This window comes from Pygocentrus nattereri, chromosome 7, assembly GCF_015220715.1.
Source record: "Pygocentrus nattereri isolate fPygNat1 chromosome 7, fPygNat1.pri, whole genome shotgun sequence".
NCBI classification, from domain to species: domain Eukaryota; kingdom Metazoa; phylum Chordata; class Actinopteri; order Characiformes; family Serrasalmidae; genus Pygocentrus; species Pygocentrus nattereri.
In genome coordinates, this window is record NC_051217.1 from 44,557,234 (window position 1) to 44,581,532 (window position 24,299).

General features: G+C 41.6%; 2 protein-coding genes and 1 long non-coding RNA gene across 3 annotated transcripts; 2 read left to right on the plus strand and 1 right to left on the minus strand.

The window, feature by feature from the left end:
* Positions 1–340: 340 nt before the first annotated feature.
* Positions 341–3,237, plus strand: LOC119263669. Its single transcript, XR_005130442.1, has 3 exons — positions 341–478; positions 1,166–1,274; positions 3,032–3,237. It is a non-coding gene; the product is annotated as an uncharacterized LOC119263669 (long non-coding RNA).
* A 429-nt stretch (positions 3,238–3,666) lies between these two features.
* Positions 3,667–4,419, plus strand: LOC108413871 (T-cell ecto-ADP-ribosyltransferase 1-like). Its single transcript, XM_017686571.2, has one exon. The coding sequence runs from the start codon at positions 3,667–3,669 to the stop codon at positions 4,417–4,419; it is 753 nt and encodes a 250-aa protein (XP_017542060.2).
* Positions 4,420–7,676: 3,257 nt separating this feature from the next.
* On the minus strand, positions 7,677–10,379 carry LOC108444066 (erythroblast NAD(P)(+)--arginine ADP-ribosyltransferase-like). Its single transcript, XM_017725042.2, has 5 exons — positions 10,328–10,379; positions 10,088–10,159; positions 9,023–9,119; positions 8,897–8,944; positions 7,677–8,660 (listed from the first exon to the last, which is right to left on the minus strand). The coding sequence occupies exons 3-5, from the start codon at positions 9,110–9,112 to the stop codon at positions 7,836–7,838; spliced, it is 963 nt and encodes a 320-aa protein (XP_017580531.2). The 5' UTR covers positions 9,113–9,119; positions 10,088–10,159; positions 10,328–10,379; the 3' UTR covers positions 7,677–7,835.
* Positions 10,380–24,299: the final 13,920 nt, after the last annotated feature.

Here is a 24,299-nt window from a genome sequence, read left to right on the forward strand (position 1 = left end):
TGTACTTACACTGGCTCAGACCAGCTGGACAGGAATATTTTGTAACTGACATGTAAGTCAAATCTTTTCTGATGGATACAGTAGAGAAATTCACCTGAAGTCAGCTTGTTGTGGCGTTTCTACAAAGTTCTAGTAAGAATTAGAAATGAACTCCATTTCAATTTAGTCCTAATATTTATAATTTCAGGTTCTTATATTTTAAACGATGAAAAGCTGATCCACGCTTACACACACACACACACACACACACACACCGTTGGCCTTTTACCTTTTATACCCCTAAAGATAACTAACTCTAACTCTAACTGTACCTGTAACTGTAACTGAGAGTAAACTATTCAGCTCTATCAGTTAAAATGCAAAAAAACGTGGACATGAGAATTAACTTGATGCAAATTCCTGAAAGAGGCACCAAGACTGACTAATAAAAACCTCAGACAGCTCCACGGCTCAGAAGCGGCTCCTACCTGATTACAAGGTGAGTGTGACCACTTTACACGTTTCATAACGAGGTTTATTAGTTGGAATTGAATGATTGGTCAAAGGGGGAAATGCATCGATTTATATAGTAATTTTAGAGTTCCTGCACAATTCAGACGTAAACAGAGAGATTCAGAGGGTTTGGTGTGAAATGGTTCAGACGTCTTTACAGTGGCGGTGATGGGAACCAGGCGTCGCCATGACTACAACACAGATATAGACATTTTATCTACTATCCAGAACCACCAGAGAACCTACATGAGTCTTCATATGGAAAAATTGTGCAAAATGTGAAATAAGAAGTTCTCTTTGGGAACTATTTTAGAGGGGGCTTTTAGAGGTGGACGTCTGGTTCCTATCACTCATTAAGTTTCTCCAGACCTGAGCGTTTCACACCAAACCTCTGAATGACCTTTCTATTACGCAGAGGTTTTGAAATGTTAGTGGGATTCCCTTTAAAGCCTGAACACGGCGTAACCAGCGGGAAAAGTCTCTGTGTGCTCTGGAAGCTTTTTATCAGACTTCATGATCTTGGATGTTCTCGTACCTGCAGCTGCCAGAGCTTCTATCTTCAGTCTAGTTTGAGATATTATGTCTAAGATAAAGGAAAGACCAGGGTCACAGAGAGCTCATATTCTCTTCTTTACTGTTTATTACAGTCTCGCCTGCTTTGTGTTCACTTTAGGTCAACAATGAAGACGCTGAACGCAGCTGCGATGATACGCCTCTTCATCATCCTCGTCATCACTGTACACATGGCTCCTGGAGTAAGAAGTGGAAATACGGGCAGTAAGGTAATTTAGTGATAATTCATTTAAATGTATATATACATTTAGACGATATAAGAACTCATCAGGCGATTTGCTTTAAAACACAGCAGCTCCTGGTTAGAACTGCAGTGAGATGACAACTGACTCACTGATGTTTGTTGAGATGCCAGAATTACAGACGCCTATTGGTAACACTTTATAAATGTGTTATAACAGTGTGTTCTCCACTGAGTAAGCAGCACAGTGAGGAGAACCTGGAACAGCTGAAGGAGCTTCACAGCCTACTGACATTTACAGTTACTGTGAATTAACCTAAAGCATTTTAAGGCCAGACATTAACGGCACCTTTCTGAGCTTTGCCTAAACCATTATTATGTAGACGGAGATTAGAGATTTACCTTTCAGCCTGTTTCCCCTGTCCCTGCTCTGCTCTCTCCAGGCGGCCGTGTCTCTTATCTAGTCACGCCTAGTTTTAAATTCACCGCCTCGTTTTCACTGCAGTGTGTTTTTATAGCACACCCTGTGCTGCCCCGAGAGAAGGAAGGACACTGGAGGCAGGAGTGACGGGGCAGCACTCAGCCTTTTTGTTTTCATATACAATACAAACGAAAACCAGAAGCCAAAGACTGGTCACTTTTCAGTGGCTTCTAGATCTTATCTAGTTCTTATCTAGCACATGAGCACATTTTTAAACCCTGTGTCCACTCACTGTCCACTCTATTAGATACTCCTACCTTGTCAGTCGACCTTGTAGATGTAAAGTCAGAGACGACAGCTCATCTGCTGCTGCACGGTTTGTGTTGATCATCCTCTAGTCCTTCATCTGTGGTCACAGGACACTGTTGGCTGGATTTTTTTTTTCATTGGTGGACTGTTCTCAGTCCAGCAGGGACACTGAGGTGTATAAAAGCTCCAGCAGCACTGCTGTGTCTGATCCACTCAGACCAGCACAACACACACTAACACACCACCACTACATTAGTGTCACTGCAGTGCTGAGAATGATCCCACATGATCCTTGTTGGACAGTGAGTAGCCCAATTCATCCCTGGATCAGACACAGCAGTGCTGCTGGAGTTTTTAAACACCTCAGTGTCGCTGCTGGACTGAGAATAGTCCACCAAACAAAAACATCCAGCCAGCAGCGTCCTGTGGGCAGCGTCCTGTGGGCAGCGTCCTATGACCACTGATGAAGGACTAGAGGATGACCAACACAAACCGTGCAGCAGCAGATGAGCTGTCATCTCTGACTTTACATCTACAAGGTGGACCGACAAGACAGGAGTGTCTACTAGAGTGGACAGTGAGTGGACACAGGGTTTAAAACTCCAGCAGCACTGCTGTGTCTGATCCACTCGCACCAGTGCAACACACCACCACCTCAGTGTCACTGCAGTGCTGAGAATGACCCACAATGCTAATAATACCTACTCTGTGGGAGTCCTGTGGGGGTCCTGACCACAGGATCAATCAAGAAGAAAAAAAAAGAAGGAAGAAAATTTTATGAGTGGAGCTAATAAAGTGGACAGTCTGTTGATTTTGTGACATCACAAAACTAAACAGTGTATATATATATATAGACCGTATAGACTGGAGAGACAACAGCGTGCTCTGAAACTTTAACAGTGTTTACGTTCTTCTTTAAGTGTTTTTATTTTTTAAACAGCAGGTAATATTTGATTTTCCATGATATGGACCCTTTAATTCATCTCTCAGATCAACAGGGAAGAAACTCAAGCCACATCCTGCCCCTCAAATTGTGACTCTTTTTCCCCCCACAGGTTCCGGGACGAAACAACGAGGCAAACAAACAAAGGACTTCAGCTGAGGTTGAGCTTCACTGTCACACAGTCTGAGAGAACACTGCACACTGACTTTAGGGACTTCATGCTGGTTTAATTTAGAGTTAATATTTACTACTAAAAGCTCCTTCACAGAAAGTTCCTACAGGACCTGGTTATGGATTCACTGCCTGATGACTGAGACGCTGGTTTATCATAGTTTTCAGGAGATTTTGGCCCCAAATGCCTTTTTTAATCTACAATGAAGGACAAAATAGATTTTTCACTTTTTTATCATCAGCATACAAATACAAACTCGTGTAGGTTCTCTGGTGGTTCTGGATGGTAAATAAAGTGTCTATATCTGTGTTGTAGTCATGGCAACGCCTGGTTCCCATCACCACCACTGTAAAGACGTCTAAAATGATTTTGTTTACATTTGGAGGACTGAGTTATGCAGATATTTTGGAAAAATGGTGGAGTTTCCCTCCAAAACTGTGACTTGAAATGATGAGCTAACTGCTTTGCCTGTAGCAGCTTTTATACACATCATTAACATTTATATTAATAATGAGATTCATATTAATAATGAGATGAATGAGTTCATAACTGGTTTTGTTTGGTTTCAGGTCGTTATGACTGACTATCCCAACTCCATTGATGACGAATTTGAGGGATGCAAAGAAGACATGTACAAGCAGGTTCAGACGTTACTGGATGAAGAGTTAAACTCCAATGGGAATTTCATGGCTGCTTGGAATAAGGCCAAAAGTCATCGTTCAGTAAAATCGTCAAAATCAGCCTCTAAGTTAACAGAGAAGAAATTGAGAGATAAGCTGAAAAGGTTAGCCATTCTAGCGTACACCGGGAGCCCTATTCACCGTGAGCTTAATGATAAAATGCGTGAGGGTAGAGGGACCTACATGACCGGGTTTGGGTTGATCTCTCTACACTTTCTGCTAACAGATGTTATCCAAACTCGCAATGCTGAACAATATCTTCAGCACGAGTGCCGGAACACTTACCGTCGCAACAACATTACAACAGAGATAACAGGCCCCTCAGTGCGATTCGGTAGTTTCGCTTCTTCTTCGCTCTTTCCTGACAAGACACACTTTGGAAGTGAGACCTGTTTCATCATCACTACATGCTACGGTGCAGACATATCAATGATATCATGGTTTGGAGATGGTGAGGCTGAAGTGCTGATACCCCCATATGAAGTGTTTGAAAGCAAGCCTGTCACTAATATTCCACCAGAACTTAGTGACTGTAAGCGTGTTTATAAACTGCACAGTGAACGTGACGACAGCAAACATAAGAAGAGCAACATGAAATGTGAGTTTTTTAGGGGAATGGCTGCTGCAGGGCCGAGTCACCCTGGCTGAGTGGCTGATCATTCAAGCATTCAGCAATCATTCTGTGTGAAAGACGTCTGCAGACCAGCAGACGAAATGAATTGTGTAATTCTTTCTCCTCTCTGGACTCGCATGTGTAACTCCTGAAAGACTAATAAAAGACTGAAGCATGGCTGTTAGCATGTGTGACTGTATTTGTCCTTTACTTTTGGTGCATTTGACCCAACACCTTTCAGGTCACCCCACCACTGTCTGAGACGCATCACAAAGGAGAACACACAGCTCTGACTTATAGACACAAAACAAAAAAATGACTCAGCTGCAGAACCAATCACAGTGTCCATTTCAGCTGGGGGGCGGGGCTTTTCTCACCCAGTAAAACCATGGTGAGCTGGTGTTCAGTGAGAGGAGCTGCAGCTCACTAATCCAGTAAATAAGCTCTTCCAGCCGTGCACTGACTAACTAAAGCTGATGGACTGTTTCTAACGTCAAACCTACATTGTTTGGGTCCAGCTCATCACACTTTCTCTGTAGTTCGGTCCGTTTTGAAGTGTGAACGCTTGACCTGTGTTCAGGTCAAACACCGCAGGTCTTTGTCCGCTTTTTTGGGTTTTGGCGTTTCTTTTTTAAATGGTTCGTTTGGTCTCTCACATGGACAGTGTATATGAACTGGACCCAGTCGTCCCTGTTTTTATACATTTCAACACGTTTGACCTCCAGTTTTAGGACTTCTTATCTTTCTAACAGCACACAGCTAAAGCTCATTACACACATACACACTGAACTAAAGACGCACAACGGAGAGGGACACAAACTCAGACGGCTATGGGCTGAAATGATCCACCATCATGTAAACACTGTAAAATAGAAATGTCTTCCACTGATGACTGAACAATCCTGTGAGAGGAGAGAACTGTTGAACGTCCAGCTGAAAGCTTTAGGAATTGGAGATTCAGTCCGTGGTGTAGCTGTGAATCATTTCAGCCCATAGCCGTCTGAGTTTGTGTCTATTTTCATTGTGCATCTTCAGGTGTAGTTCAGTGTATATGTGTGTAATGAGCTTTAGATGTCTGTTGTTATAAAAAGTGTTGGGTCAAATGGCCCCCCCACCCATAAACCAGCCCAACACCAGCCCACAAGGTCATTCAGAGGTTTGGTGTGTAACGCTCAGGTCTGGAGAAACGTAATGAGTCAGAACTGTTCACAGTGGTGGTGATAGGAACCAGACGTCCACCTCTAAAAGCTCCACACAGAAAGTTCCTACATGAGATGATTATTCCTTCATTACCTGATGACTGAGACGCTGTTTTACAGGAGTTTTAAAAATATTTTGTCCGAAAAAAATAGTCCCCAAACTAAACTTATTATTTCAGATTTAAAAACTCAGGAGACTCATGTAGGTTCTCTGGAGGTTCTGGATAGTAAATAAAATGTCTATATCTGTGTTGTCGTCATGGCGATGCCTCATTCCCATCACCGCCACTGTAAAGACGTCTGAACCAGTTCACACCAAAACCTCTGAATCTCTCTGTTTACGTCTGAATTGTGCAGGAACTCTAAAATTACTATATAAATCGATGCATTTCCCCCCTTGACCAATCATTCAATTCCAACTAATAAACCTCGTTATGAAACGTGTAAAGTGGTCACACTCACCTTGTAATCAGGTAGGAGCTTCTGAGCCGTGGAGCTGTCTGAGGTTTTTATTAGTCAGTCTTGGTGCCTCTTTCAGGAATTTGCATCAAGTTAATTCTCATGTCCACGTTTTTTTGCATTTTAACTGATAGAGCTGAATAGTTTACTCTCAGTTACAGTTACAGTTACAGTTAGAGTTACAGTTAGAGTTAGAGTTAGAGTTAGAGTTAGAGTTAGAGTTAGAGTTATCTTTAGGGGTAAGAACAAAAATACAGCTCCCTTACAGGCAAAGTGTGTGTGTGTGTGTGTGTGTGTGTGTGTGTGTGTGTGTGTGTGTGTGTGTGTGTGTGTGTGTAAGAGTAGTTCAAATTTTTCATGTCTTTTAAAATGTTAGAACCTGAAAATATACATATCAAGATATACATAATATACATATACATAGAAAATGAAACAATGTAACAAGCTGACTTTTAAATATTGCACCAATCATAAAAGTGTCAGTTCACATTATAATGATAATTAGTGACTGAGTGCTGCAAAGCGATTAGTCCGATTTACGTTGCTGTCGTTGGAAGAAAACCTCTTATCTCCAAAATGGTAACTTTATAAGAGAAGGAAAAAACACACTTCACCCTTAATGTAAGTCAATGGAACCAGATTTTTTTCCAAGTCATTTTGGGCAGTTTATTTCGGTCAATTCCTCATGAAATTTACACAGAACGTCGTAAACGCCGGGCTCGGCTTTATACACCTGTGGCCATGGAAGAGACTGGAACACCTGGATTCAGTGATCTGGATGGTATAATATAGTGTATATTATATTATATTGTTATTTTTCTTTCTTTAGTTAAATTTCATTCTGCTGTGGTGGTTCAGCTTCATTTCTGCTTTATTGTTCATCACATCTCACTTTGGAGCTTAAACATTTCATTTTAGACCAAAATGATCCAGAAACAGAAGAACAGAGCTACAAACTTCACGTCCTGTACTTATAGATGCTGGACGTACTGAGAAGATCCACTGCAGTTCTGTATGGAACTCAATACTGCATATTTAAAAATAGTAATTTCTGACTTTTTTATTCAGATCTTTTTTCTATTATATTAAGTTTTGTTTTAAGAACTGACATAAGCTCAATAAATATGTGAAGACAGAAGGAATCATGAAGGGGGCAGATACTTTTTTTCACAGCACTGTATCCAAAGATTGATGGTTCTATTTACTCATTTCCAGCACAGGTGGAGTTTTGTGTCACACTTGTATTGAAATCTGTTTAAAATCATTGATCTGGGCAGTAAGTGGCTTTTTGCCTGTAAAACTCTTTGTAACATCAGAATAAATACAAACAAACATGAAAACAGTGCAGCCTAATAGTATTTTCAAAAGATAAAACTAGACTAATCGAGTTGACATAATTTAGAATAATACAGTCAGAAGAATGCAGGTTTGGCCAATAGGGATTGACCCTCCTGCTCTCCCAGGTGCTCCACCTATGATTTTCAGGTCATTTTGAAGTTTTGATGCATTTGTAGCTTCCTGGATCTTCTCAAATGCTAATACCCAATGTGTACGTATGTATAAGACATTCCACTGCAGTTCTGTACCTTTGGTTTTTGCTGCTGTCATTAATGGTCAAAAACACACATGACGGGTCAGATTTGCTGCAATTCTTTATTTTTTTTGAGAGTCAGTCAGTCAAAGGCTCACAACAAGAACAATACAGTTGTATTATTGTATGTTAAGTGGTCTTCAGAGCTTTGGGCATAACCTGCTCACACGTTTCTACCCTGTGATTGTTTCATAACAAACAATCAGGCAACTAGTGGTTTTTTCTGACCAAACAAAGCTTTTATTTTTTTAAAAAAAGCAAGTATTTTATTCTCTTTCTCACCAATCAGTTCACATTTCATGTTGCTCATCTTATCTTTACTGTCCAACTTGAAAACACTGTTACATTGATTAAATATCGGTGGAATACGATTCCATTCCCTTTGTGGAATACGATTTGTATGTTCCCTTCGAATATCTAATACATGTGATTGAAACCTTTCATAAGGGGGTATCAGCACTTCTTCCTCCTCTGGAACAGCTGAGAATTGGGATATATCTGCACCATGGCAAGTTTTGATGATAAAACATGCCTTGTTTCCAAATTTCACTGAGGCTGAACGTGAAGAAGAACCAAAACTGCCAAATCGCATGATATACGGGCTTGATATGGAAACTGCATCATTCATGGTACGGTAAGTGGTTATACATTCTTCACGACGATGGATTTGTAGGTTTTTTATGCCGTCTGTTATCAGAAAGTGTAAAGAGATCAGCCCAAAATCAGTCTTGTAGGTTCCTTTACCAGTACGCATTTTACGGTTCAGTTCCTGATAAATTTCATTTCTGGTGTAAGCACGAAGAGCTATTTTTCTCAGCTGTTCGTGTGATAATTTATAGTTTTCTTTGTTTCCTAAATGAAGTTCAAGTTTGGCATTATTCCAAGCTTCCCTGAAGCGATCATTGCCATTCAATTCAATCTCCAATAAATTCTTCTTTGAATTTTTAGCTGTGATATTCCTGTACATTTGTCTGTGGCATGTATCAAATTCATCATCAATAGAGTTTGGATATTCGTTCATTTCCACCTGAAACGTAATGAAAAACCCATTATAAATGAATAATAATAATAATAATAATAATAATAAATGTAATAAGTACTACTTGTCTAGCAGAGATCTTATAACATATTTTTAGAGACCCTTTTCAGGTTGTCTTTTAGCAGTGATTAGTTCTAGTAACTATCCTTTAAAATAATAACTACAATGAACTGATAATGTCAGTTTACATTCTACAGTCCTATGGTAGTAGATGACAGCCTAACCTGAGTTCCAGGAGGTGCTTGGGGCCGTGCCCTATTGCATTCTGGGGCCTATGAGGAAAAAATAACCTGTGTTACTTTTTCTGCACCAAAACAATAAATTAGGACAAAGCCGATAAAACTGCTTACAATTCCACTTCTTACTGCCGCAGTCATTTGTACAGTGAGGATGAGGAAGAGGAAGAGGCGTATCGTGGTAGCTGCTTGTAGCATCGTCATTGTTGATCTACAGTGAACAGAAACAGGTGGGATTATCGGTGGGGTTACTGTTAAATAAGAGAGTTTGAGTGTGATTTTTAAATTTGCCTTATACTTTTACTCAAATGCAGTCAAATGGTCTTTGTGGGGTCGGCGACACATGGCTTCAAAGCTGCATGCGGCTCTTTTCCTGCCCTCTTTTCCGGCTCCATAGCAGAATTAGGTTGGTACGTAAAAACAAAACAATAGCCCTTTCCGTCCTCCTTTATTCCTAAACACTGGAGTTAATGTATGAATGCAAATTCACCCTTTAACCCTGAAGATCAGCAGACAGACTGCTGGTCACCATAGCAACACAGACGACAATCTTACCCAGCGAGTAGCTACGAAACGGCAAAGAGAAAGTTCAAGAGGAACATTGAAGGTTTGGAGATTAATGGATTTGTGTTTATAATCACTCCAGCTGGCTCCCTGATACGTTTAATCTGCATCGAGAAGCTGTCAAAATGTTGTGAAGCTGAATTCATCTTCTCCTTCTAATTTTCCTAAAGGTATTTAAGGTGGAACAGGAGAATTCAAACAACAAGCTGGCGAATGAGAAGCGACTTCGCCCTCGTAAACAAGTGAACACTGAGAAACATACAAGAAACTGGGAAAGTTTCCTGCCAGAGATGTGAGAAAAGCGGCGATACCTGAGCTAAAGCTCAAAGCAGAGCAAAGTAAGTCTGTATTTTCATTTATATTATATATTTTAGCCTTTACTCGTAAATTAGCTAGTATTGAGACATATTCACAGCCACAGTGGAAAATTGGGCATAAAATATTGAGGCTCCCAAGGTGGTTTCATTTTTGTTGAAGGGACAAAATGTTGAGTTGCCGACCCTGGACTAGAGTCTTTTTAATGTAGCATAACAAACATGCATGTGTCCTTTGCTGCTTCGGCTTAAATGAAGACGGAAGAAGCTGAAGTAGATGCTAAACAGACAGTTCTATCACCTGTTATTTGTCTTAAACTGAAATGAATGTCCAGCCAGTGATGACTCTGTGCAGTCCACAGTCCAGCCCAGTCTGAAAAATAGAGTTTTCCATTGTTGGCATTCGCTCACATGGAACTGAACTTGCGTGGTGAACTAAAATGTTCTGAAACTCTAAATTCTCTTATTTGGCTGCACAAAATCATAACATACTAATAAAGAGCTGTGAGAACCATGAAACATGTGAAATGGTCAGTCTTACCTTTTACTCTGGTGGAAGCTGCTTCTGCTCCACTGACCTCTCTGGGTCTTTATAAGGCACTGACAGCTTGACGTGCTCAGGAGTTTGCAGGAAATGATCTCACATGTTGATCGTTCTCTGTGTTTCCCTTTTTTTGTGCATTTTATCTCACAGAGCTAAATTGTTTGTCGGTATAAAAAGTTTTTTTTTTTAAGAATGATGACTTGAACATAAAAAAAGAAAAACCTTTCCTCTGAATAAGAGTTGATGTATTGTACTGTATTAATCTGGAGACTTGGGTCAAGCTAGAAAGATAGTTGAAGTGCCTTTTTGGTGGAAAAGATCAAGTAAGAAAAAGAGAGAAAGAAAGTTTTTACACAAAAGTCGAACTTGGATTCCAGCTGATGTCAGCACATTGTCTTATTTTACATGAGTGCTGAGTTATTTAGAGTTATTTGTCTAAGCCAAGATAACTTTAGGGTCAGTTTCCTGGACTAGATTGTAATGGCAGTGATATTTCTCCAATAGAAATACTATAATGGGAAATATGATTTAGCATTTTAGTCTTAGTCAAAATCGGAGTCTGGGAAAGCCGCTCTTTAGACATAAAAACTGTATCCATAGCCAGAAAATCCTTAGAACTGTGTAAATATGGAATTTGCCAGGCTTATTAAAGCACATTATTCAGTGATTCTACGATAAGCAATATAAACAGGATGAATCGTTTAAAGTCTTGTTGTAGAAGAACGGAAGCCTGGACCTGCCAACCACTCTTGACCATTTAAGGGGTTCATTCTGCCTTGTTATTAATTGCTACAATTGCAGTTGAGTAAAAAGTCACAGGACACGTTTATTTTATTTGATTTTTTATTTTATTATTGACTTTTATCTCTGGGGTCATCTCAAACAAATTGTGTATGTGGAGAAAATCTGCCACAAACACCACCTTCAGCACCGCAACGTGGAGGACAGCATAAAATGAATTTGACAGCATAAAAATAAAATAAAACGGTATATATATATATATATATATACACACACACACACACACACACACACACACTATATATATATATATATATATATATATAGTCACACACAAGCATGTTTTTCCACAGATATGCTTACATAAGTAAAAACTCTCCCCATAAGGTTAAGACCTTTCCTGTTATCTTCAAAAAGCAGAAAAACACAGTAAAGCGGAAGAGGAACAGCTCAGGACCCTGACTGCAAACTGAGGCTTTCAAAAACTCTAATTCTTCTGGAATCTGTCAAGACATTGGCTCATATAAGCTCCTGGCCTTTTCTGATCTAATGTGTCAGACCATGCTCTTCTCGATCAAGGCCTTCAGTGTTGATCGCAAAGCCAGTCAGGACAGAGTCAGCCTGTCAGAGCATAATGGTTACATATGGTCAATATAATGGAGGTTAAATCACCACTCAACACTTTCCTCGACAATAAGGCAGAATACCTGAGGAAAAAGGCAATATAAAGAAAGAAAAACTATTGAACACCAGTAGAGTCAAAATCACTGTTAGGGATACAAATGTAGCAGGACATATTGAGCACATGACACACAGCTCCCTCTTCCAGAGCTAAGACATCTAGAATTTTCCATTCCCCCCTGTTGGTCATCCTTAACTAACTGTAGGTCGGCCCACCGTGTTTAAAAAGCCCATAGATAACAAGCAGCTGGCGCTTGGCAATACAAGGGGAGCTTTATCTCTGGAATGGCTCATGATTGGCCGATGTCTCTGATGTGTTGGTCACATGATTCACTGTTGCATCCTGGGAAGTAATTTGTAGGAGGTCAGCCTCTGAACCAACCAAGCCAGACGGAAACATGACAGGTGATGTGAAGCATGACAAACAAAACAACTATTACCAGAGCTTACAATATGGCTGTTGTAACCTCAGAGAACTGTTCATTTAGCTCAACTCGACAACTTCACCGTCCTGCCAGCCTCTTCAAACTTCTGACTCAAGTTGGTTTCCCACCAGAAACTCCTCTGGCCCTGCCTCCTTTAGGGGCACACCTAGATCTGGTCTGATGAACTTAGGACAGTGTGAGCAGTGGATTCACGTCTCGCTTTCAGCTACTCGGACTGCCCTGCTTTCCAGGCCAGTTCCAGGCCTTTCTAATCACATCCCCCACTACCACCCAGTTGTCCCCTTCTAGGCCGTGAAGCTATCCCTCAGCTGGCTTGTGAAGAGCAGCTTGAACCTGTGAAGACTGGACAGTTTTGCAAGAGACATGTTTAATCATGCAGTCATCAATTTGTTGAAGGGATCCTTCAGGAAACCCTGTAAATGTCCCTGAAAGACGAGGCCTTTTCTCATTTTTACTTATTCAGTTATGTTTCAGCTTTTCATTCGAGTATACATGTAAGACTGTCTTTAACAGCATTTTAGGAGGGAACGTGTTGCTGACGCACTTTAATGGGTAATCTCAAGGAGTGAGACCTGCTTTATCAGAACATCTCCTTTATTACAGACAAGGTTCCAAATCCCCTTTAATTTCTGATGTTTTGATCTCGCTCTGGAACTGAAATCTTCGTGAATCATCAGTTCTTGAGTCCTGTGACCGCTTCATATGGCAGGATGACTGTCTGTCGGTTAGCCTGCCCTTGTGTGTGTGTGTTAGTACTACAGACATTGTACCCTAATTCTTGGCCTGTAATAAGGGAAACTTTGGCTGTCTTTGTCTGATTGTTTGATTCAGTGACTTCACCGCAGCACCAGATCAGGAACAACAAGCACAATATGTTTTCAGGTTGAATTTGAGCGAAAGATGTGAAATAAATCTATTCACAAAATGGGCACCGTGATTTGAAGAAATTTGGGTTCCATTATACAAAGAAATTTTCCTTGGCACCTCCCATTTCAGGAGAACATCCATCAGGAGGCATCTTGCCACAACCACTGCATCTTGTTTGCAACCAAGGAAAAACTGTTAATGCAGACGGTCACCAAACAGTATGATAGATCTTGGGCAGGGTTTAGGTCAATAAGGAGTCACAACATTGTGTGGCACAGGTTGAAAATGCCTGCTGGAATCAAGCCGTAGCACAACTCTGCAAACAATGTGTATGTCAGAGAAGAGGAAGCAAGAGATAAAGAAGGAAACAGGCTCAGGTGTCAGGAGATATTCAGAGCAGCTCCCTTTCTAAGAACTGATTGTGTTGCAACTGTGTCGACTAGGAACATCAGTAGAGATGTTGGTCACTTTCAGTAATTGTTTGGTCTGTTCTCCTGTCTCATCCCATTTAGGCGTATGAATGAAAACACGAAGGTTAGGGTGCTATTGTTGATTATTAGGGCATTCTCTGGCCCTCTGACCATGTTTGCCATAATGAAAATGAGTCCCATCACTGGGCCTACCTGCTAAAGCACATGTGAACCATATTGGCCCTTTGTGGCTTTGTTAGCCATACCACAATGTGCTTCGACTAAGTGGAACCGGCGATCCGCCAAGCCGTCCAGCGATCCGCCAAGCCGTCCGCCTTTCTGTTGTTGTGAGTCCATTCCACATTGGTTAATGTACGCCATCCAGAGCATTCATGTCATTGACGCAGCCTTCAGTGTTTGTCTTTGGGTCTTGAATATTCTTGATCATGGCCTTCATTTCAGGAATATAAAGTGAAGATAGATATGGATGGTTGGACGTGGACTTCTGTCCAGTGGGATCGTATGCACTAGCCAGCTTGTTTTGACCTGTTGGTCATACTGACCCAGTGCAGCACACGGCTTAACATCAGTGCAGCGGTTTACCAAGAGAGACGCTGGAGGACTTTCACCTGAAATGAGTTCATGAAGCCAGTCTGGTTATAAAAATGATAACAGGTTATCAGAGCCAGAATTACTCTTTTAGTACTTTTACTTTATACTTAAGTACATTTGAAGGTAAATACTTCAGTACTTTTCCTCAAGTGGAGGTCTAAAGGGAGGAGCTTCTAATTTTACTGGAGTGATATTTTCCTTTGGGTGTCTCAACTTTAACTCAAATGCATGGTTTGTGAACTTCGTCCACTGCTGCTGTCACGATTGGCCCCTCCCAGTCCTGTCCATGTGTTTGTTTTGCAGTTGTTTAGGTTTAGCCCCCTTGTTTCATGACTCCGCCCCTAATTGTCTCCACCTGTTTTCCCACCTGTCCCTTGTTTTCCCTGTGTATTTAAGCCATGTGTTTGGCCCCTGTGTTTGCTGGTCTTTGATGCTTGAATCTCTGTGTGCATCTTTGTTTGAATCTTTGTTGAATCTTTGTTTGAATCTTTGTTTGAATCTTTGTTTGAATCTTTGTTTGAATCTTTGTTTGAATCTTTGTTTGAATCTTTGTTTGAATCTTTGTTTGCTTTGTTGGCTGGTCTGTTTTGCTTGTTCTGTTGTGTTCTGGTTTGTCATGTCTGCCCCCCGATCTATCCGTATTGGCTCTATGACCCTGGACTGTCTCAACCCTGATTTTGGATTTGCCCTTAATAAATCTCGCTTATCTCAGCACGTGCGTCCGCCTCCTCGCTCCCCGTTGCAGCTGCTTTTTCATGTCTTTATTATGTGGGGGGACCAGAATTCCTTCTTCCCTTTTCTGAGCTTCCATTTCCCATTTTAGCAGCTTTTTATAATTATGCAGACTCAGTTACTTTCTCTCTCTCTCTCTTTCCTCCTGAGAAAAACAATTTCACTGTTTGATTTCTTTTTTTTTAATTGGAAAATACATGCACACACACACAGTCCATATCTTACGTTTCCTTACATACACTAGACTTCCAGGAGAGTCCACTCTCTCAAATGAAAGACTAAATCCTAAATGATCCTAAAACCTCGCTTTTCTACCAGATACAGTCCATCATCACAGAAAAGACTGGTCGTGTTGTCAGAAACTTGGCAGGAGGAGTCAAAACCTGAACATTCAGTCACCTGAATTTTATTCATGTGCATGCAGAGGATCATGCACAGGTACAGCTTGGTCATCAGTCTGTCACAAGTCCCCTGAACACACATTCTGACCTGGTTTACATTGACATACTGTGGGTTGGGTGAGGAAGCTAAAAGGGGAAGGGAAGCGGGTGAAGTGGGAAGAATCAAAAGGTTGGGGTAGAGGGCGAAGGAGCTCTGGGGTCAGGGGAGGGTGAAGATGTTCACACCTCAGCAGGAACAATACAGGTAAAACATCAATGGACACACAACAGTAAGACAATATAGCTGACACAACAAAAGGGGAATATATATTGGAGCACAGAAGAAAGCACCTGTGAAAGGACCTGGACTTTCTCTCAGTATGAAAAACTAAGACAGACAATATGCTTGAACTTCCCTTCTAGGTTTCCAATACCTCTTACTGCAGTAATGTGAGTCCCTGACTCACCTGTCTAGTGTTCCTGATACTACTGAGGCACCAGACCTCAAAACGAGGTTCCAAGCCTCAAAACTCCAGATGAGTAAAAACTGACTCTACCCCGTCACCGAGGTGAGTCAGTATCCCAGAACCAGTTAGAGTGTCTCACTCAGCACAAGGAATTACTTCCATTTCAATTTGGGGTGACTGCCCTGGATTCAGCTGTTTTCACCTGTGAGTCTGAATGAGTTTTTATTAAAGCTTCTCCATCATGAGCCTGGCTAAGGACCCCCTTTGCTAAGGACTCTTGTACTCCTTCATTGACTGCTTCTCCTGGGTGAGGGGATTGGCCACCACCAACCGGTTCCCAATCTATGGTAGTGACATGTATTGGTGTCCTCAAGAGTTCCACAGGAATTCATAGCTGGGATACCAGATTGGCATGAATGAAGTTCCCGTCATCGCCGCAGGAAATCAAGAGTGAAATGACGGACTTTTTGCTTACCACTAAATAGTTACAGGCAGAAAGAAAGACATCAGAACCAGCCGCTTTGTGGGAATACTCACTAGATTAGCACATGAACTTCTCTGATAATAGAGCACTGTAACAAAACCCCTCAGCATTTTTCAGGTGTACTGTCAGGCTTTCTCACTGGAAAAACTCCTGCTTCTGAAGCTGATGGTGAAGGCCGCTACTGTGAGGAGCTTCTGAAAGGTTTATCACCTTGGCCTTCATACTCATAACCAGCCATGACAGCCTATCTTCCTGCACACCTGGCTGATGAGCCAGGTTGTTTAGGGATTGGGACTACTCCTCTAGCAGCTGCTGGTGTTGACCTAGAAGCTGGATAAGGTTGGCTATGACCCTCGGGAAGGCCGCTGCATCCACAATCCATGATTCAGTTCAGGTATTATGTGATGAATCAGGTCAGACGCACACAGATGCAAAGGAAAGGACTTTTACTATAAACGGGAAAATCAGAATTCACACCACTGATACAGGCCAGGATCAGTTCCAAACACAGTAATATGAAAACATGAGGCAAACAGCAAAAACCAGGGACAGTTCAGTATCAAACGGGGAAAAACAGTAAGCCAAAATTTACAAACAACTGGACTAAAAACTGAAAGTCAAACAAGAAAAGAAGGATGCGCAGGAAAGAGATCACTACTTTACAGAAAACAAAAAGATGTAAATATTTTCAGAATTTAGGAAAAACGCCTCCTTGTGGTTTAATGAATATTTAGCTTATCAGTATCTCTATTAATGCCTTTAAATAAATCTAAACATAACCCTTGTGTTTAGTGTGGTGGACCTTCTGCTAATACAGAACCTCACAAGTTCAAGTGAGTTTTGATTGAAGCTTCTCCATCACGATCCCAGGATCGATTCTGGCTTTCACTTCACTCTCGAAAGTGTAAATGTACAGAATATATATATTTATAGCCACACACAGGCATGTGTTTCATAGATGTGCTGACATGAGAAACCCTTGTCATAAGGTCAAGGCCTTTCCTGTTATCTTCAAAAAGAAAGGCAGTAAAGCCGAAGAGGAACAGCATTGGTTCTTCAGGTTAATGGAGAATGTGTTATGGTTCTAAACAGCAGCAAAAAGGGTTCAGCTATTATTACAACGTCAAACAACAGGAGAACCATTTACAACACATTCTCCATCAGTCTGAAGAACCATTTCACCATGCAAAGAACCATATAAGCGTGAAATGGGTGTTTGGGTGGTTCCGTATAAAACCAGTGTTTTTGTATTGGCAGAAAAGTTTGTTTATTTTATGCATTATTTCTTAAAACAAGCAAAACCAATCACAGTAAATGAGTGAATGAAAGATTTTTTCATATAAATTCACGTTTTTTTAAACCTTGTGATCAGAATCATTTCAGTCATCAGTGGAAGACATTTCTATTTTACAGTGTTTACATGATGGTGGATCATTTCAGCCCATAGCCGTCTGAGTTTGTGTCCCTCTCCGTTGTGCGTCTTTAGTTCAGTGTGTGTGTAATGAGCTTTAGCTGTGTGCTGTTAGAAAGATAAGAAGTCCTAAAACTGGAGGTCAAACGTGTTGAAATGTATAAAAACAGGGACGACTGGGTCCAGTTCATATGCACTGTCCATGTGAGAGACCAAACGAACCATTTAAAAAAGAAACGCCAGAACCCAAAAAAGCGGACAAAGACCTGCGGTGTTTGACCTGAACACAGGTCAAGCGTTCACACTTCAAAACGGACCGAACTACAGAGAAAGTGTGATGAGCTGGACCCAAACAATGTAGGTGTGACGTTAGAAACAGTCCATCAGCTTTAGTTAGTCAGTGCACGGCTGGAAGAGCTTATTTACTGGATTAGTGAGCTGCAGCTCCTCTCACTGAACACCAGCTCACCATGGTTTTACTGGGTGAGAAAAGCCCCGCCCCCCCAGCTGAAATGGACACTGTGATTGGTTCTGCAGCTGCAGAGTTATCTTTTAGTTTTCTGTCTATAAGTCAGAGGTGTGTAGTTTAGAGAGAGCAGAGATTTTCTCTTTGATGTATCTCAGAAAAATTGATGGGGTATTGGTCAAATGCCACTTTTTAACTATAATGACATTTTCTTAAACAAAAAAAACGTTAAAACTAGATGGTGACGCTGCTAAAGACCAAATATAATCACACAAGATCAGTCGTCAGTCATGCTGCAGTCTTTTATTCATTTTTGTAGAAGTTACACATGAGAGTCCAGTAAGGAGCAAGAATTCCATCTCATCCTGTGTGCTGGTCTGTATAAGCCTTCATCTCTCACATCTTCATATCGTGTGATTGTTTCAGGACATAAATCATCAGGCAGTCAAAGCCAGTCAGCCCATTTTATCCTTCTTAAGATATTCACAATTCATGTTGCTAACCTTACCCACACTGCGCAGCATGTAAACACGTTTACAGTCACTACGTTCTGGTGGTTTAACTCCGACAGGCTCACTTTTAAACACTTCATAAGGGGGTAACAGCACTTCAGCCTCTTGTGGTTGCACTGATATGTCGGATATGTCAGCACCGTAGCACGTAGTGATTTTGAAACAGGTCTCACTTCCAAATTGGCTAATGTTAGGAAAGATTGAAGAAGAAGCAAAACTACCAAATCGCACTAAGGGGAACATTATCTCTATCTTAATGTTGTTGCGACGGTAAGTGGTCCGGCACTCGTGCTGAGCGTTGCGAGTTTGGATGCCATATGTCATCAGAAAGTGTAAAGAGATCAACCCAAACTTGGTCTTGTAGGTCCCTCTACCCTCACGCATTTTATCATTGAGTTCCCTGTAAATATTGGGTCTGGTGTACGCTTGAAGGGCTATGTTTGTCATATCTGTTTCTGTTAACTCAGAGTCCGGTATATTTAATAAGTGAAGTTTTTTTCTGGCAGCATTCCAATCCTTCCTGAAGTTCTTATTGGAGTTCAACTCATTTTTCAGTAACTGCTCAGTAACAACACAATACATTTTTGCTTTGCATCCCATGAATTCATCATCAATGGAGTTGAGATATAAATCCATACTGATCTGAAAACAAGCAAAAGTCATTATTAACTCATTCATCTTATTATGAATTTGAATGATAATCATGTATATAGTAACTGCTACATGCCCAGTCATTACCAAGTCATTTCAAGACACATTTCTAAAGTGGAATTCCCCCATTAAAAATCGTTGAGATGAAAATAAAACCATTTACCTCAGATCTCTTTACAGTGGTGATGATGGGAACCAGGCGTCGCCATGACTACAACACAGATATAGACATTTTATTCACCATCCAGAACCACCAGAGAACCTACACGAGTCTTCTGAGTTTGTATGGGATGCTGATGATGGAAAATAGTGGAAAAATTTTCTTTGGGGACTATTATGTTCTGCATCTGTCACTGTACCATTCATTTTAAAAACAATGCATTTTAGTCAATTTTTTTGTCAAAACTATCAGAAAACAGAGTCTCGGTCATCGTTCTGGCGTTTCACACCAAACCGCTCTGAACTGCTCAGTTTACATCTAAATTGTTTATGCAAAAATATAAAAGGTGTAAATCCTCTTCAAGCATCTTTCACTATAGTTTGAAAAAATATCAGTTTATAACTTTCTATAGGAACACAGAGAATGAATAACAGCCCTACCTGCTCTTGGGGCTTTGCTCTGTTGTTTTGCTCTGGAATCTGAAATAAAAAAAAACTTTAATCTTTGCATTAAAATAAAAAAATTGGACGACATTTATAAATTCCACTTCTTACCGCAGAATCTGTGTGTACAGCGAGGATGAGGAGGATGAAGAGACGCATCATTGCAGTTGAGGACAGCATTTTCATTATTGTCCTAAAGTGAACAGATATAGGTGGGCTTACAGGTGGGCTCACTGTAATGAACAGTCCAAGAAACAAACAAACAAAAAATGTGTAGATGAACTCAGATGTTAAGCACTTGCTTTGACTGTTGTTTCTACATATGAAAGTACAAGAAACACAAAATCCTAAGAAGCTAATAAGGAGCTATAAGAGCTCACAGGACTTGGCCACACTGGTTTCAGTTAAAGACAACAGGGCTGATCAACAGTGACCCATGAACAGCGCCTGAATCTGGATTCTCTAATATCATCGTCAGTTTCGCTGAGATTTGGTGTCTAAGAGGAACATTTCATACTGATCACATCACTTTACTGGTCAGCAGATCATTTAGTCATAAATACTGTGTGAACTCATTTTCACACACAACATCGACAGACATTCGCACGCAGCTGTATTTCTATAAGAAACATGTGAAATGGTCAGTCTTACCTTTTACTCTGGTGGAAGCTGCTTCTGCTCCACTGACCTCTCTGGGTCTTTATAAGACACTGACAGCTTGACGTGTTCCAGGAATTTGCGTGAAATGAGGTCATGTGATGATTTTTTTCTTTTGTTTTGTTTCCCTTTTTTTCATTTTCTCTGAAAAAGCTGAAATGTTGCTTTCAGTCACTGATGGTAAAATTATGATCTATTACAAAAGAAAAAGAAAAATTTTCAATGTTTGATAATATTTAATCTTCTTCTTCTTTCGGCTGCTCCCTTTAGGGGTCACCACAGCTGATCATCTGCCTCCATCTTGCCCTATCCACTGCCTCCTCTACTTTCACACCAACCATCTCCATGTCCACCTTCACTACATCCATAAACCTTCTCTGAGGTCTACCTCTTCTCCTTCTACCCGGCAGCTCCATCTCCAACATTCTCTGCCCAATATATCCACTATTCCTCCTCAACACATGTCCAAACCATCTCAACCTGGCCTCTCTGGCTTCATCTCCAAACTGCTCCACCTTCACCGTCCCTCTGATCTGCTCATTTCTAATCTTGTCCATCCTTGTCACTCCCAACAAAAATCTCAGCATCTTCATCTCCGCCACCTCCAGCTCAGCCTCCTGTCTTTTAGACAGAGCCACAGTCTCCAAACCATACATCATAGCAGGACGCACTGCTGTCTTGTAAACCTTCCCTTTCACTCTTGCTGCTATCCTTCTGTCACACATCAGCCCTGACATCCGTCTCCACCCACTCCATCCTGCCTGCACCCTCTTCTTCACCTCTTTTCTGCACTGTCCATTGCTCTGGATGGTTGACCCAAGATATTTGAAGTCATCCACCTTTACGACCTCTACTCCTTGCATCTTCACCTTTCCACCTGCCTCCTTCTCATTCACACACATGTATTCCGTCTTGTCTCTAATGACCTTCATTCCTCTCCTCTCCAGTGCAAACCTCCACCTCTCCAGATTCTCTTTCACCTGCTCTCTACTCTCACCACAGAGTACAATGTCATCTGCAGACATCATGGTCCATGGAGCCTCCTGCCTGACCTCATCTGTCAACCTGTCCATCACCATTGCAAACAAGAAGGTGCTCAAAGCTGATCCCTGATGTAGCCCCACCTTCACCTTGAAACCATTTGTCACTCCAACTGCACAACTCACCACTGTCTCACTATCCTCATACATGTCCTGCACCACCCTAACATACTTTTCAGCTACACCTGACTTCCTCATACAGTACCACAGTTCCTCTCTTGACACCCTATCATCTGCCTTCTCTAGATCCACAAAGACACAATGCAGCTCCTTCTGACCTTCTCTGTACTTCTATACCAACACTCTCAACACAAAAATTGCATTTGTGGTACTTTTTCTGGGCATGAAACCAAACTGCTGCTCACTGATCTGGACCTCTCGCCTTAGCCTTGCTTCAACAACTCTTTCCCATACCTTCATGGTGTGGCTCATCAACTTTATACCTCTGTAGTTACTGCAGCTCTGCACATCACCCTTGTTCTTAAAAATGGGGACCAGTACACTGCTTCTCCACTCATCAGGCGTCCTCTCACTCTCCAGGATTTTGTTAAACAACCCGGTTAAAAAGTCCACTGCCTTCTCTCCTAAACATCTCCATACCTCCACAGGTATGTCATCTGGACCAACTGCCTTTCCATTCTTCATCCTTTTTAAAGCTGCCCTCACTTCCACCTTACTAATTCTCTGCACTTCCTGATCCACTATCTCTCCCCCCGTTGTCCTCCTCTCTCTCTCGTTTTCCTCATTCATTAGTTCTTCAAAGTCCTCCTTCCATCTACTCAACACTCTCTGTTCACTCACTAGTACATTTCCCTCTCTATCCTTTATCAGCCTAACTTGCTGTACATCATTTCCTGCTCTATTTCTCTGTTTAGTCAAACGATACAAGTCCTTTACTCCTTCTTTACTGTCCAGCCTCTCATACAGCTCATCACAGGCCTGAGCCTTTGCCTTTGCCACCATTCTTTTTGCTATGCGACTTGCCTCACAGAACTCCTGCTTACTTCCTTCATCTCTCTGGTTATCCCACTTTTTCTTAGCTGCCTTCTTCTTCTGAATACTCTCATGGACTTCCTCATTCCACCACCAACTTTCCTTGTCTTCTTTCCTCTGACCAGACGAAACACCCAACACTTTCTTGCCAGTTTCTCTCACCACCTTAGCTGTAGTTTCCCAGTCCTCAGGTAGCTCCTCACTGCCCCCAAGGGCCTGTTGCAATTTTTCCCTGAACTGCCTGCAACCATCCTCCTCCTTCAGCTTCCACCATCTAATCTTTGGCTCTGTCTTCACTCTCTTCCTCTTCTTTGTTTCTAATCTCATTCTACAGACAACCACCCCATGCTGCCTTGCTACACTTTCCCCTGGCACCACTTTACAATCTCCAATCTCCTTTAGGTGGCATCTCCTGCTAAGGATATAATCCACCTGTGTGCACCTCCCTCCACTCTTGTATGTCACCCTGTGTTCTTCCCTCTTCTGAAAATACGTGTTCACCACAGCCATTTCCATTCTCTCTGCAAAATCTACAACCATCTGACCTTCTGCATTTCTGTCTTTCACACCATACATACCCAGCACCTCTTCATCCCCTCTGTTCCCTTCACCAACATGTCCATTGAAGTCTGCACCAATCACCAATCTCTCCTCTCTAGGGACACCACTTCATCCATCTTACTCCAAAATTCCTCTTTCTCCTCTAACTGACAACCAACCTGTGGTGCATATGAACTGACCACATTCAAAATCACACCATCAACCTCCAACTTCAGGCTCATGATCCTGTCTGACACTCTCTTTACATCCAGAACACTTTTCACAGGCTGTTCCTTTAGGATTATCCCTACTCCATTTCTCTTCCTCTCTACACCATGATAGAACAGTTTGAATCCACCTCCAATGTTTCTGGCCTTGCTTCCTTTCCATCTGGTCTCCTGGACACATAGAATATCTACCTTCCTTCTCTCCATCATGTCGGCAAGCTCTCTGCCTTTACCAGTCATTGTCCCTATGTTCAGAGTCCCTACTCTAACCTCCACACTCCTGCCTTTCCTTCTCTCTCGCTGCCATCTAACCCGCCTTCCTCCTCTCCTCTTTGATGGTCTTCGACCTACAGTAGTCCAATTTCCACCGGCACCCTGCTGGTCAACAGCACCGGAGGCGGTCATTGTTAACCCGGGCCTCGACCGATCCGGTATGGCAAGTATATTTGTGATGATAGTTGCATGATAGTTTTGGCACAAGTTTTACGCCGGATGCACTTCCTGACGCAACCCTCACCATTTATCCGCTCTTGGGACCAGAAGTACACAAAGTTCACCCCTAATGGCCGGTTTTTATCAGTATCTCTATGAATGCCTTTAAATAAACCTAAACATAACCCTTGTGTTTAGTGTGGTGGACCTTCTGCTAATACAGAACCTCACAAGTTCAAGTGAGTTTTGATTGAAGCTTCTCCATCACGATCCCAGGATCGATTCTGGCTTTCACTTCACTCTCGAAAGTGTAAATGTACAGAATATATATATTTATAGCCACACACAGGCATGTGTTTCATAGATGTGCTGACATGAGAAACCCTTGTCATAAGGTCAAGGCCTTTCCTGTTATCTTCAAAAAGAAAGGCAGTAAAGCCGAAGAGGAACAGCATTGGTTCTTCAGGTTAATGGAGAATGTGTTATGGTTCTAAACAGCAGCAAAAAGGGTTCAGCTATTATTACAACGTCAAACAACAGGAGAACCATTTTTGATGCTACGTAGAACCATTTACAACACATTCTCTATCAGTCTGAAGAACCATTTCACCATGCAA